Source organism: Meles meles, chromosome 9 (genome assembly GCF_922984935.1).
Source record: "Meles meles chromosome 9, mMelMel3.1 paternal haplotype, whole genome shotgun sequence".
Lineage (NCBI taxonomy): Eukaryota > Metazoa > Chordata > Mammalia > Carnivora > Mustelidae > Meles > Meles meles.
Genome location: NC_060074.1, coordinates 96,085,431 through 96,101,690, shown reverse-complemented (window position 1 = coordinate 96,101,690; position 16,260 = coordinate 96,085,431). Strand labels below are relative to the sequence as shown.

The 16,260-nt window shown below is 34.1% G+C and overlaps 1 protein-coding gene across 11 annotated transcripts in view; it reads left to right on the top strand.

The window, feature by feature from the left end:
- The window catches only part of R3HDM1 (R3H domain containing 1), a 208,406-nt gene that overhangs the window by 77,835 nt on the left and 114,311 nt on the right, over positions 1-16,260 (top strand). For 7 of the 11 annotated variants that reach the window (XM_046019032.1, XM_046019036.1, XM_046019034.1 and 4 more), the window contains 4 exons: positions 6,090-6,131; positions 6,591-6,680; positions 10,811-10,925; positions 12,009-12,087. The exons of 1 other annotated variant lie outside the window; for it this stretch is intronic. In XM_046019032.1, coding sequence (XP_045874988.1) covers positions 6,090-6,131; positions 6,591-6,680; positions 10,811-10,925; positions 12,009-12,087 — 326 coding nt within the window. Of the gene's footprint in view, positions 1-6,089; positions 6,132-6,590; positions 6,681-10,810; positions 10,926-12,008; positions 12,088-16,260 lie in introns of those variants that run through there. 3 more of the 11 variants (XM_046019038.1, XM_046019035.1, XM_046019040.1) reach the window with 2 other exon arrangements.

Below are 16,260 nucleotides of genomic sequence, written 5' to 3'. Positions count from 1 at the left end.
ATCTCTCTCTCTGTCAAATAAATAAATAAAATCTTAAAAAAAAAAAAATTTATAAAAAAAAAAAAAGAACCTGAGGAAGAAATGCCTTGGCGGTGAGGTGTTAATCCCATTGATGTTTCTTCCCAAAAAAGATTGAGTTGACAAGAGAAACTCAAAGTAATGATTGGGCATTTTGAAGTTAAATTCATTAAATTCAAAAATTCTGAGCTAAAGTTTCCAAAGTTCATCTGAGCATTCCTTCCATTTTCCAGATAAACGGAAGTGAATTACCCAGGGTCATCTGGAGAGCCAGTGGTATAATTGAGACTGACCTCTAACCTTCTACCTCCATTCGATTTTTCCAGAGCAGTGATACTTCATTTTTGCTCAGCTACCCTAAAAGCAGCATCTGTGTTTCAGTGCATTTTCCAGTGAACTCAAGCTCTTTTTCCTGAGTCTTGTAGCTGTTACAACATAGCAAAAGATGAGGACACTTCAGGGGGCATCCCTGTCCAAGGCTTGGACTTGTTTACTCATTTATGAGACTTGGCTGATTAGAGTCAGATAAAATAGCCAGGGTGTTCTTAAGATGGATGGATTTTAGAAAGGGAAAATAAAATGCTAAGCTCACATGCATACATGCCACCAATTGGCTCAGGAAAGATATCCACCATCTCTATCAGGCTGATGAGGGGAGACTAGGGACAGATGAATCTTGCTTTAACATAATTCTTGCCCTAAGTAGCTTTCCTCAGCTGAAAACTACTGTGGAGGCTTATTCCAGGATAGCTAATCAAGGTTTGTTAGTCAGTGTTGGCTATTGAGTTGAAAGTGGTTTGAAGACCACCTTGCTGTCTGCCCTGAGCCACCTTGCTTTCTTTTCTGAGAGTTTCTACTAGTCCATGAAAGGTGCCAACACAGATGACTCCACCCTAATCAGGATCATGGTTACTGAAGTTTGATCTTGTATAAATAAAAGAGATGTTCAGTCAGGTGTATCAGAAGACTGTAGGCACAATGATTGCAATTGACAACAGTGGAGATTAGCAAAGGCTCCCTCTGGCCTTTATGGGCCAGTAGGAGGTATTTTTTTTAATGAGTGAAGCCTTTAAAGGTTATCCTTCAAAACAATGACTGACCCCCATGCACCGGTATCAATTATCACTTAACTGAATGAGCTTTTTACGAAGGGCTGTGTCAGAGTAATGCGCTTGATTTGCACATGTAGTTATTGCCTTAATTCCAGTGTTAATTTTTCTCCATATACAATGTAAAGCCATATCCTGTAGTATTTATAAAGCATAATTCTCACTGGTCTTACTCTAATCAGAATACCAAAGGGAACATAAATCAAAATCTCTAAAAGGGGGAGGAGAATTAACTTGGGACAAAACTTTGGATTTAGCAATGATTTCTTGGATATGACACTGAAAGTACAGGTAACAAATGAAAAAAAGACAAATTGGACTTCATGGAAATTTTTTTAAATTGTGCACTAAAAGCCACTGTCAACAGAGTGTAAAGGCAATCCGTAGGAGAAAACATTTGTAAGTTGTGTATCCAACAAGTAATTAATAACCAAAATATATAGAAAATTACTAAAAATACAACTATGAAACGAACAACTCTATTCAAAAATGGGCAAAGGACTTGAACAGACATTTCTCTAAAGTTCTGTGAATGGCCAATAAGTACATGAAAAGATAAACATCATCATTAATTATTGGGGAAAAGCAAATCAAAACTACAATGAGTACTATCTCATACCCATTAGGATGCATATCAAAAACCAGAAAACAAGTGTTGGCAGGAATGTGGAGGAATCGAAACCTTGTACACTCTTGGTGGGAATTTAAAATGGGACAGCCATTTTGGAAAACAGTATAGCAGTTTTTCAAAAAATTAAAAATAGTATAACCATATGGTCCAGGAATTCCACTTTTAAGTATATAACCCTTGAAAAACTGAAAGCAGGATTTTGAATATATATTTGTATACCCATGTTCTTAGCAACATTATTGACAAGAGCTGAAGCATTGAATCAATCCAAATGCATCTATCAACATATGAATAGATAAGTACATTTTGGTATCTACATACAATAGAATATTACTAAGCCTTAGGAAGGAAATTCTGCAATATGCTATAACACAGATAAACCTTGAGGTCATATGCTAAGTGAAATAATCCAGTCACAAAAGGCAAATACCTATGGTTCCACTTAACATGAAATACTTCAAAGCGAACTTAAGACAGAAAGAAGAACAGTGGTTGCCAGGGATTGTGGGAAGAGGAGAATGAGAGTTATATTTAATAGGTATAGAGTTTTAGTTTCACAAGATGAAAAGAGTTGTTGTGGATGTGGATGGTAGTGATGGTTGAACAAAGTTATGAATGTATTTAATACTAGTGAACTGAATACTTAATTGTTAAGATGGTTAGTTTTGTGTGTATTTATTTTTCTGGTTTAAAAAATGGGAAAAAGTTGGGGCGCCTGGTTGGCTCAGTGGGTTAAAGCCTCTGCCTTCAGCTCAGGTCATAATCCCAGGGTCCTGGGATCGAGCCCCGCATCAGGTTCTCTGCTCAGCATGGAGCCTGCTTCTTCCTCTATCTCTGCCTGCTTCTCTGCCTACTTGTGGTCTGTCAAATAAATAAATAAAATCTTTTTTAAAAAAATTGTATTCCTATTAAAGCCAAATTGATACCAAAATATAAAACAGTTTATTTACTCTAATAAACAGAACTGGTTTTCTCTGCTTTGTTCTTTTGTATGTATTATATAATTTCAGTTCTTTGCTATTTGAAGTGAAATTATAACTGATTTTTATTGAATAATGCTACTTTGGCAGGTAATAATAATCTGCTTATGTAGTGGTGTATTAATTTTCTGTTGCAACATAGCATATTACCATAAACTTAGATCCTTGAAAGAACATCCTCTTGTCAACTCACAGTTCTGTAGATTAGAAGCTAAGTTGGTCTCAGCCAAGTTCTTTGTCTAGAGTTTCACAATACCAAAAGGTGTTGGCCAGCCTGGGCCCTCATCTGAAGGCTTGGGAGAATAATTTGCTTCCGCGCTCATTCTAGTTGCTAGCATAACCTAGTTCCTTACACCTAGCTTTAAGTCTGAGATCCACATTTCCTGACTGACTTCTCAGCCCAGGGCCACTCTGCTCCTAGAACCTGCCTACAGTCCTCCCATGGCCTTTCCATCTTGGAAGCCAGCAATAATGTGTCATGTCCTTCTCACCCTTTGTTTCTGACTTGCCTTTTGCTCTCAATCAAAGTAAACTTTCAGCTTTTAAAGGGCTCTCCTGATTGCATCCAACCCAACTGAGTTATCTGCATCTTAACATCCATTTACTTGGGACTTTAATGACATATAAAACCTCCCTCACAGCCTGACTTAAGTTGGAGTTTGATTAAATAATGGGGGCTGGGAATTTGGGGAGACCATCTTTAGTATTCTGTCACAAGGAGTATTTGATCCACAAAACGTTTTTATAGGGCTGATGTAAAGTGCACTCGACTTAGATTCTGAAGGTCTTGGGTTCTGTTTGACTCTTTAGGAATTTCGAACTTGGGCTGTAATATTCTTGAGACTGGAAACTGCCGTACTCATCTGTGTAGTCCCAGTGCCTGGCAGTGTCTTGTATGTAAGCAGGAACTCAGAATATGTCAATTAAATGAAGTCACACTGAGATAATTTTATATCTCTCTTTTCATCTTCATTGTCATTAGAGGTTCCTTCTGAATTAAAACTGAGCCGATGAATGCGTATATAAGTCTATGAAAACTCTAAGTCATTACTATAGGAATAACATACAGTATCCTCACTTAATGTTTTTTAAGTTAAATCTTATGACTAGTGAGCAGAAATGGGATATTGGTCTTCTGACACACTAGATTCCTAACCTTTAATAACCTACCATGTGTCTATATTGCTTTAGGTTTTACAAAACCCCTTTTTAAAATCTGCCTTTTAATGAACTTACTCAAGAGCCTTTAAAACTAGTACAAATAGTATGACCTTTTATACAGATGCGAATAAACTAAAAAAATTGACCAGGGTCATCTACTAATAAGCAAAGCTAGAGATTTAAATGCAGTCCTCCTGCATAGGAAATATAGCTTGTACTTAAAAGTTCCCCATCTCTTTTATTTTAAATAAAGTATTTTTATTTTTATATCTTTATCTTTGTTTTATCTTTATTTTAAAGTGTTTTGTCTGTGGTCACTTTGCCAGCTCAAAAGAAAACAATATTCTATCTGTACTTGTGGAAGTTTATGTTAATACTGTGTAACTGATATTAAACCTAAATGTTCGGACCACTCTGTTGGTATAAAGATATTTTGAGCAGATTGTGAACAAGAAAAAAAAAATCATGCTTTATTAGCAAAATTGCCTAGTATGTTAATTTGCTCAAAATTTGATGTTTGGTTTTATGCACTTTGTCGCTATTAACATCCTTCTGTTTTAATATAGATTTCAGTAACTGAGTAATTTTAGAAGCATTATTTTAGAGATATATAATTGTCACAGTAAACATCTTATTTTTCTAAAAAAAAGATTTTAAGATATCTTAAAAAATTTTTTTAAAAAGATTTTAAGATATTTTACTATCTTTATTTTAAAGTGTTTTAATAGGAGTTTTGTACCCTTTATACTTAGAATTGTAAGGTATGTCTGAGGATGGGAATAAGTTACAAATTCTTTTTTCTTCTAATGCCTTGGAACTGATTCAGTTTTGTGCATTTTCCAGTATTCATTTATTGATTTTTCTACCACTTTTTTGCCCTCTAAGCCCTCATTCCATTCTGTAGCATAACTCTTTTAATTCTATTTTTAGACTATTCGAAATCCTCTCCATCAAATTAAAGAAAGTAAATGGGAACAGAGGTCAGTCCCGACATGTAGAAGCTCTCGTAGGGAGCACTGATGTGTGCATCTCCATGCACTTCCGTGCTGTTTCCTTCTCTGTAAGACATGAAAGATTACTTTTCTTTATTGTTTCTATTTTCCTTTTATTGTCACTATTAAATTTGTAGTATGCATAATCCAGGGACAAAATCCCCCCAAATACAGTGCTGCTTATCTTTCAAGAACTTTAGGCACAAAATGGGGGACAGAACACATTGGTACTGCAGATTCTCATTTCTGTTGGTTTTACAGAAGGCTTTCTTGGATATTAGGATGAGGTGGTGGCTTTTTTTCATATGTGAAGCATAGTAATCTAGGTATTAAGGACTTTTTTAAATCTGTTTCATGTTTGGTACCAAACTAGCTTCTTGGTTTTAATATGTGTGGATGATAGATACCTGTTTGGTATAGGGGTTTGAGAGATAGATGAGAGGAGATGGGAGTAAGTAAAGGGTGTTTAAAACCTATCTGGCTGTATTTCACAGGCACTTCAGCTGCTTTCCTGAACCAAAGCCCAGTATCACAAACTAGAGCTGGTTGCCCCAGCAGGTGTCCCAGTCATGTGATTGACGATCTTATAGTCATGCTGAATGAACCTGCACACTGTAACTCTGCCCTCTTTTCTTCGATTCTGCTTCATTGCCTTACTCTAGACCAGGCAAATAGGATTCCGTCACCAATAAACTGGTGGGGTACTTCTTACAGTGTTGAAAAGATGCCATAGATAGGTGGTTGTACTCTGACTCAATGTGCATTTGAAACGTTTTTCTTAGTAAGTTTGGAACTTGTCTAGGCGCAGCTACATAAAATGCCTCAGGGTTGTGTGTGTATGTGTGTGTTTTTCCTAATCTTAGTTAAAGTGTAATATGTTACAAAATAACTTAAGAAGTGTATCTTATTTTGGTACTACCTAAGAAGTCACCTTACAAGTTCCATTTAGCTCCGTTAACATGGAAATTGTGGCCATTTGCTGACTTAAAGAAAATACCAACCCACAGAATGATTTTAGAGAATCTTCCTCAAGTGTGCTTCTGGGAGGAATCAGTACTTTTTTACTTAAAACCAACTTTGATTTCCTCATTTCCAATACTTTGTGCAGGTAGTTTCTCTGTGGTTTAGGATTATGAATTAAGCAACAATCTCTCTGTTTCAGTATGAAATTTAATACAAATCTTTCTTGTGTATTCAGCGGCCATTGCAGTCATTTGGACAGACAGGAAAAAGGTCTAAGGTATAGTAAATATTTTGTGCTGGCATGCCAAGGGCCTTCCTTCATGCTTGATGAATCCTTGTTTTCATACAGCGCTGCATTCAGTTTAGTTTGTCATATTTTGTTTGGGGCAGAAAGCTTTTTTATTTTATTTGGGGTTTTTGCCTTGCCTAGCCGCTTTTGTGCATTGCTTCTATATCTTTAATGGTTCTCTATAGAGAAAATGGCTTTCTTACCATTCTTTGGGTTTTGAAATTGGAATTAGTCCCATCCTTGCTATTGCTACAGTTTTTGAAACTGCAGTTATTTCTTTTCACTCTTAACAGGGTTTTGTGATATTTAATGATATATTTAACTTGTGCATTTCACCTACTTTTATACATGGCCAAAACTATAAAGAAACTTAAGAAACTCTAGGGGGCTTTTGGATATGCCCTAGATTTGTGAAATGTAGTGTTAATTTTAAATACTTTTCTTTAGTCAAGCTCAAAGTTAAAGCTAGTTCGGAGCCTTGCAGTGTGTGAAGAATCTCCACCACCCCCTACAGCAGAGATATCACAGGAGAACCAGGTAAAAAAAAAACAAAAAAAAAACAAGAAAGTTGTTATTTAAAGACATGGTGCAGTAACCTGCTTCCTGGAGAATATTTTTTCATTAGGTTAAATAAAAGTTGTATATGCATGTGTGTGCATTATGTATGTGTTTTCATCTGTTTGTTTTATTTTTAATGAGTGAAACTGATTTCGTAATAGGTGCCACTGAAAATACAGATGAAAAGGTGGAAAAACCTTGTTACTTCAATCTGAGGCTTAGTGCAGTAGCTTTACTCTGGAAAAAACGTAGGAACCATACCTAACTGGGAATATGGCTGTAAAGGATTATATATTATTGAAAAGTTATAAAATATTAATGTAATACTTAGAGTGAATGTAATTGTGGTGAAATTTGCACTTTTGATTTTGGCTTTTATGAATTTGTTAAACACTGCTTGTGTGTGAAGAGGAGACTACCCAGACTTTGGCTTGGTGTATTATTTTACTTATTAACCTGAATGCATGGTGAAGCCAGTTTTCTGGTTAGGTTGGCTGTAATAGTTTAATACTTCTAATTTCTCTCCTGTCTGTGCTTGTAAAATATTGAACAAGTGAGGTTCAAGTGAATGGTTCAGTTTGCCTTTTGGATTTTCTTTAATGCTATAACTTCACTTTTCTCATCATCTCAGCTATGCACTGATCTTCGTCTCATGTTACCTTTGGACATTTATACATAAATGTTTTAGGACCCTCTTACCAGTGTTATCAAGTGTGATAACTTTGCCTGTTTGTGGTGTGTTCTACTTCTTAAGGGTTTGAGCACTGAAATCCCTTTATATCCCAATAATCCACTTTCAGAGAATTGAAGCAACTTTATGGCTATTTAAGAAACTGTGACTAAAAAGAGGAAGGAAAAAAATGGTAATGGCAGGTTGTACTTTTTTTTTAATAAATGCCAATTGTACATTTATTAATTCAAAAAGACTTATACTTTACCTTGATTTAGAAGCTGATACCTCAAAACCCTCCTATAGATATTGAAGATAGCTGTCACATATTTAGAACGTGTTGGGTTCTTTAAAAACACTTCACTTCTTTGTTTCCAAAATTCAAGAAAAGGAAGTTTTTGAAAATAAATTATTTATTGTCAGTGAATATATACAGATTCATTTCCTTTGAAATTTGTTCAAGTGTCAGGAACATGGGGTTCAAAATTTGTGATTTTTATTTAAAATTTAACTACATGGTTAGAAGACAGTTGTATATTCTATAAAGTAGATACACTTTAATAATAACATAATGAACTTTCTAGCAAGAAACTAAAATATAATCAAAATATTTTATTAAGAATTATTGCCTGGAGAACATTTTTAAATGTTAACCTTTGGCTTTTACATGGTTGTTGACAAGGCTGAAGAGTTATGATACACTTTGGAAGAAATGAATGAAATTTTTTTGAAATAGCAATTTTGAAAAGTTATATTATACAAGTCAGAGTAAAAAATACACCTCGTACAAGGTGGAACAATGGATATTGTAAGGTTTTTTGAAAATTCATTTCTTCATTCCGTTGTCCAAAATGTTGCATCATCTTAGCCTCATGGAATTGATCCAAGGATATTGAGAAAATGAGAAGGGTCAGGCATTCATAAGTCTGTTAATATGGAAAAAGTACATACTTTTGGAGAAAAAGTATAATGTAATCTTAGGTTTTATTCAGTACATTTTAACCTGATCTGAAAAATATTAGAGGGAAAATTCTCACAGTCCTACACAAATATGTCTAGTGAAAACTTATATGAGAAAAAATTAAAACCAAGAGTGTATGTTGTATATTAATGTATATGTTATTGATCAAAGATAATAATTTTTGTGTTAATATAAAGTTCAAGGAGCTGAGTTTATAGCATGTGAATAATGAATAAGGTATTCATGTCAGAGTTCAGTATTCCACTTAATAGATTCTTTCTCAACTTCTCTTGGATACAGTAATCCTTTTCTTTTCAGATAATAACCCATTATTATTCTCTCTTAATAAAAGATACTGCTTTTAGTAGAAATTTATCTTCTTCTAAGCCTTGAGTTAACTAAAGTGCACCTAAATGGGTATTAGAAAATGAACTATTTCTCATAAAATGTGGTAGTATCTAATTCTTGGCAGTAGAGACACTTTCCAACTGATAATGCCTGCTTCAGAATGTGATTTTTGAGGAGTTAATCTGGAGTAAAACTCATTATTAAAAAGGTTGAGAGGCAATTAAAAGAGAGATGTCACTTGTGTCTGAAAAGAGCTTATGAGAGGGAAGTGACCTCAATAACAGATGTCAATGACAGTGAAGAGTAAAGGAATTACAGCTTCCTCTGGAGATGTTGCTATTCTTCCAGTTATTTATAGTGAGAAGAGTTCATTTAAAAGAACTACTGAGTTTAAAATATGTCTCGTTTATTTGCTACTACAAACAAGGCCTCAGTACCAACAGAAAGCAAGGCCTCAGTGTATGAAGACTACTGGATTTATGTAATACAGTTCATCTTGATAAAATAATATCTGTAATTAAAATGTAGGGCTTTGGGAAGGGAATTTAGAAATGAAATCTGATCGTGGAAGTTCCTTTTAGTGAAGGTCTAAATTTGAAATCTTTTCTTCCAACATGGATTTCATAGATTTTTCTTGAGTTGGCGTAGAATGTGTAAATCAGGAAAACTTCTATAATGTTCTACTTCTGAAACATAGTTTCATTTTTAAATATCTGTTTTACATTTAGGAACAGAATAAGGAAAGTAGATTAGAAAATGAGTCATTATGAGAAAAATGACTTATCAGTTGATGAATGTATGAAGTTGATTAATGTATGAAGTTTGGTAAGCAAGACAAAGGAGGGCATAAAGCAAGTATTCATCATTCTGATAAAAATTGCCCATGCAGATCTTTTGCCCTATATTCTAAGCACAAATTTGAACTGAGGTAGGATGAGAAGCAGAAGTAAAAGAAGGTAAACATAGCAGTCAGCAAATCTATAGGAAAAAATGCATACGTATATATATGAGATCTGGAATTCTGCCAAATACTATTTGAAAAAAAATTATGTGTGTGTGGCAGTGGGAAGGTTAATAAAATTCTTAGGGCTACAAGTTCAACTCCTGAAATATATATCCCCTTTGATGTTGACTTATTAGACCTATTTCCACCACAGCTATCACCCAAAAAAGTGAAGTAATTGATCAATGTTTTTCATCACTAAAGAATAGTATTATGTAGTCTACAAATAGATCATACTTCTATCGTTAGTAGAAATGGTCTGGAAGTTATTCTACCTTTATAACGTCGCCTGAATAAACAGAGCTATGTGACTTTTTCTTCTTTTCTTTTTTTTTTCCCCCTTTTAGGCTACGTGAATTCATTTACAATTACTTCTTTGGTTTCTGAAATTACATGTAATGACACTATTTTTGAAATGAGATGTAGAATTCCTTCTTCTTTTCAGTTTTATAGGATATGATTACTTCCCAATTAAATATTACATATCCAGAAGGAAAACAGTCTTATTTGAAACCTGTCTCAAACTTTGTGGTGATTGAAGGAAGAACAGAAATGTGTAAATCATAAATTAAAAATAATCGGTTGTGTGGATTTGGTTTTGGAAAGTTTTACTTATATATTTATATGGCAGGAGAATGGAGGAATACAAGATTATAATGGATACTGAAAAAATTATTTTTTAGGTATTGGCTTGTCAGTTGTTCCTATTGTCATGATTGATGATAATTTTTACTCTTTTGTTTGGCCAATGATAATTATTATTCTTTTGTTTGGCCCTGGCTTCTCCAGTACAAAAATAGGTTAAGAAGACCTTGCTTCGGACCTTCTAGAGGTTTCACAAGTACCTCTTTTCTGAGTAATATGGAAAATTCTCTGAAGTAATTTAGAGGATATGTTTCAATTGATACATTCAACTCAAACATTAATTTTAACATTCTATCAAGATTTAGATAAAAGTGATAAAAATATTAAGTTGTATTCCATTTTGAAAAATCTAAATGAATAGCTTAAAAATAATTGTCCCTTTCCTCCTCTGTACAGTTTTGTGTTACTCAAAAAATAAAAATATGTGGTATTAACTAAATTGCTTTATATTTTCATTTATAACCAATTTTGCCTTCCAACAGGAGAAAATTCAGATCCAGTTAACACAATCATTTGAAAAAGAGGAGAAGCCCTCAAAAGATGAAGCAGAAAAAGAAAAAGCCAGTGATAAGTTGCCCAGAAAAATGTTATCAAGAGGTTTGCAATTTATTTCTGTGTTTTCAAACAAAATTTTAATTTTAACATCAATAATGCCATCCTTTACCCCCAGAAAAATTAAAAATAGTATATCTGCAGTAAAAATGCTAACAGAACAGACCGAAGGGATGATAGAATATTTGCTCATCTGGGCAAAATGACATTAACACAAATCTGGACATTAGTAAGATGCTTCAGCCAAAAACCTGCAATATAGGCCAGAATCACTGAAGCAGGTAACTGTTCTTGACCTCTTATTGGTCTCTCATAATGAAATACTGGAATCACTGTAATTTGCATACTTGATTCCACGAAAAATAATATTGCTCTTTAATTCTTTATGATACAACGAGCTGATGCCAAAATATTCAGTATCCAGTAAGAATATTCTTGGAAACCCAGAATGTTTATCTTTCATAATTAGTTTCAAGGAACTCCACCATCATCTGGCATTGCAAGTCAATAAAAATGCTTCTTTGATTTATAAACTCAGTTACATTGGCCGGTGTTATAAACAACATAAGTATATTACATTTAGTGGGAAGAACGTAAATGTGCAAAACTATGCATGCATAGTCTGGAGAACTATTTTGAAAGCAAGCCTTTGGTGATAGACCTGATCAAATCTAATTGAATATTCTTTCAGAACTAGAATTTCTACCTACCTCCAAATTATTGTCTCTACTTATATTCATAACTGAACTAAGCTGTCTTAATTTGCACTAAATGTAGATGATTATTTAACTCATTCTAATTTTTCACTCAAGGAGGCATTTTTAGTCATGAGAATTGTGTGTATATAAAAGGGTCTTAAAAAGAATTTAGAATAAACTGACACATGTGAGAAAAAAATTTTAAGAACATGCATGTACATGCAGTTATATAAATTGATGTTATGTTTATTTTATGGGAGTAGAAAGCTTGTGGTCATCAGAGTTCATCATAAATTCCCTTTTCCTAATTTGTCAGTTTTTTTCCCGTGTGGGGCATCTCATTTTATTTAAGATATGCATCATGTGTGAAAGAGAAAGGGATTTGTTTTCAAACAGCTTTATACTGGGTTTTTGTGTTGTTGTTTTTTAGATTCCAGTCAAGAATACACTGATTCAACTGGCATAGATCTACATGAATTTTTAGTAAATACATTAAAAAACAATCCCAGGTAAAAATTAAATTTATAAGGTTTACATTGCTTAGAGTACCATAATTTTGCTATGTTTGTTTTCATTACGGAGTTAGAATGTTAGAATAAGATTGCAGTGTTTGAAGTACACCAGGAACATTTTAGTTCCTTAGGGCTAAGATGTTGGTCTACTATATGCACATGTATAAATAGTTCTTTGCATTATTCATGTCCCATGATATAAAAATAATTCATCCTTTTTATAAGAATTTTTGGAAATACAGAATCACCAAGATATTTTGACTCTTAATTGAGGTAGAGAGGTAATCATGAATCATGGAAAAAAAGAAGAAAAAACTTCCCTCATAATAATACTCACATAAGAGCTTGGTGTATGCATTTATAGTGAGTTTTTGAATATAGCTGAAGGCAGAATTTTTGTTCCTTCTTACGTATTAACCTTCAACTCATAGATTTTTAAGGTACTTATGTGGGTCACTGTGAAACCCTTTGTGTTGCCAGGGTAGTAATGAATAGACTCTAACTTTCTGGCGGGTCATTGACCCCTTTGTGGCATTCTCCCCACAAAAAGGGCTTATCTACAAAAAATCTAACAAACACGTTCATGGGGTAGAAGATTCCAAGCTTGAGAACCCCTCCTCCAGATGTTAGCTTCCCAAAGTGATAGTTCTTTAACATACACTAAAATGAAAATAAAACATTTCTTTGGGTATATGCACAAGGAAGAGAACAGGAATAACTCTCTCTGTTCTCACTGAGACTTATGTCATGATTTAACATAAGCTTTATTTTCATTCAAGATTTATTGTAGTCAGTATCATCTTGGTTTTCTATTTTACATTTAACATAAATGCCAAAGAGAGAACCACCAAAATGAAAAGTGGTCTCCTTGTAAAAAGGGCTGAAGGAGTACATAGTATGGTGTAAGGAGGAAGATAAGACGAGTCTATATGACTTATTTTTTTTCTTCAGTTCAAGTTTATTCCTCAGTGGTCACAATAGAACAATGAATTCCTTAGTTCATTGAACAGACATTTACTGAGCATCTGTCATGTTCTAAACATTGTGCTAAAAACATTGTAGATAAAAAGAAGATACAGTCTCTAAAGTATTCACCAGCTCTGAGCTAGAAAAAGACACATGATATATAATTAAAATAGAATTGATGTCTGGGGAGCCTGCTTCTGCCTGTCCCTCTGCCTGCTACTCCGACTGCTTGTGCCCTCTCTCTCTTGCTCTCTGTCTCATCTCAGTCAAATAAATACATAAAATCTTTTTTAAAAAATTAAATGGAATTGATGTTGTAAAAGAGGTTTTTAGAGTTTTGTAAACATCCAAAGAGGAGGCCTCAACCTCTTTTTGAAAGGTTATGGCAAGGCTTCACTGAAAATATATGCCTGAGCTGAGTCTTGAATTCACAGTGCTTTAAGTAGAAGCTGTCTATATGGAGAAATGAGAAAGGCATTCTAGATACATGTGCATTGACAAGACACGGTGGTATACTTCCTCTCTCACACACTACTGTGTGAGGTTGTACATTCTGGTTCCAGCAGGGAGGCATGTGGCAAGTAATTTTAGAAAGTGATGGGGAAGGTGCTGGTTGGGTATGAAAAAAAAACATTTCTATGAATGGTTGGGTATGAAAACAACACATTTCTATTTGTCCTTGACCTAAGATTGTACCAACATTCTGGGGTGATGAGTGTGGAGTGCTACTAGGAAGCCAGGGTTGCCAAAAAGATCTTTAAGACGTAATGAACAGTGAAAAATAGTCTTCCTTGAAACGCCAATAGTGTACCATTTAAGAAGTACTGAATTTTACATGATAAGTTGAGGAATAATTAATGGATTTTGAAAAGAGTAATGACATAATCAGTTGTGCATTTTAGAAAGATTACTTTGGCACTGAGGGGCCATAAACAAGGATTGTAGCTAGGAGACCATAGGGAAGAATAGAGAGGGAAGGACATATTTGAAGATATTTAGGAAGTACCATAGTGATGGTGTGATACAGTAGAACAGAATAGATTCTCGGTTTCTGGCTAGGCTGATAGTCCTGTTAACTGAGAAAGTGAGTAAGGAACAGGCCTGAATGGAATAGGGCATGTTCTGTTACAAATAAGTATAGTTTGAGGTGCCTGATGGAAAAATTCAGGAGATACAATCTGTCCAAAATTAAAGAGCTCTGGTTTTCAAGTAATTGAGCCTGAATCAAGTAATAGATTGGAGTCACTACTAGAAACGAAGCTTGAGGATGATGTGTTTGCTCTGAGAGATGGAGTAAATGACAAGGACAAAATTCTGTGGAAAGACAGCATAGAAAATGTAGATGAAATAAGAAGAGACTAAGTCTTAAAAGTGGAACAATCATGAGACCATTTGTCTTGGTTAGCTGGGGCAGGGGATGGCGGCCTAGATGGCTCAGTCAGTTTAGCATCTGACTCTTGATTTCCGTTCAGGTCATGATCTCAAGGTCATGAGATTGAGCCCCTCATAGGGCTCTACACTGGGTATGGAGCCTGCTTGAGATTCCCTCTCTCTCATTCTTTCTCCCTCTCCTGTCATTCCCTCTCCCTGGCCCCACCTCACCTTCTCTCTCTTTCTCAAACCAAAACAAAACAAAACAAAAAAAAAAAAAACAGGGGGTATCCCGGGGGTCAGAAGCCAGGAGCTGTTTCATGAAAGATGAAAATAACACAGGGATCTGCTCATTAGGTTGAGAAATTAGGAAATTGCTGACTCTTTTAATAAATTGTTTCATTTGGGGTGGGATGGTAGAATCCAGAACTCGGTGCATTGAGGAATAAGGGGGAAGGTAGAAAACACATAGCTAATTTCCATAAAACAAAATAGGATGCTAGAAAGGCAGAATTTTTCTTTCCTTTTAACCTGTAGGGAGACCTCAGTAAGGACAACAATTAGAGATCTATTTTTATCCATTCCCAAATATTTTTCTACTTACAATTCTCTGTTACCTTTTACAAATGCAAAAGTTTTAAAGTTATCTGCATATGTGTTTTTAAATGTACAATTTAATGGCTTTATTATACCCACAGATAGGTTACAGCCATCACTACAGTCAATTTTAGAATTTTTTCATCATTCCAAAAAGAAACCCTCTATTCTTTAGCTCTCACCTTCCTATGCTCTGAGCTCTAATCTACTTTATATGTCTATAGATTTTCCTGTTTTGAATATCTTATATGAATGAAATTATGTGTATGTGGTCTTCATGGACTGGCTTCATTCATTTAACATCATATTTTCAAGTTTCATCGATGTTGTAGCATGTATCAGTACTTTTTTTTTTCTGTGTATGCATTTTATTTAAATAAACATATAAGTAAATAATTCATGTAATGGCTGGTGTATAAGTTATTACTAATATCGATGTGATTTAGAAAGTTGGAGTAAATGTTAAATTTTGTGAGAAATAAGATTTACTTAATTAATGAATCAGTGTTCTCTCAGTGAAACACACAATTAATTGCCAGATATACATGGTACAGAAGTAGTAGTAAATATTGCAAGTTAACACGAAAACTTTCAAGATTCAATATTGCTCAGAGTTCTAGATTTTAAGCAGTTTTATTTTTAGTAATATAAAAATTCGGTCAATATTTCATTTCAGAATTTTTCTTCTGATCATTAAATCTTTAGCTTATTCTCAACCAAATAAATAAACTGAGCTCCCAATGTAAACTAATTTATCTGGAATTCTTATTGCAAAAAATATTTGCAGAGGCTACGCTAACTAGTCATTGCTGAATTAGAACCTAAGAACCTAAAGTTGATTTTGATAGAAATTGTATTCAGTGATGTGATCTTCTGCCTATTTTTGTATTTATTTTATACCCATTTTGTGTAAATTCTACGTGTAGTGAAGAAATGGGTATAATATAGGCAACTGTGTTATGTAACTAATAAAGGGGAGAAACTTTTGGATTAATCCTGAGAAGGGATATTTTTAAAGTAATTTGATTTGCTCTGGAGAATATCATATAATAGTTCTATTTTAATTTTAAAATTGCTTTTATTGGAAGTAATGTTTGTTTTATTTCTTATCTGTTGCAAATGTTTGGCCAGGCTCGTATGGAATATTGGGAAAGGGGTGGTCAGATAGAAGCATTATCATTTTCTGGTTTTTTTATTTGCCACTAGTATACCAGCTATGTACAGTTTCTCTAAAGT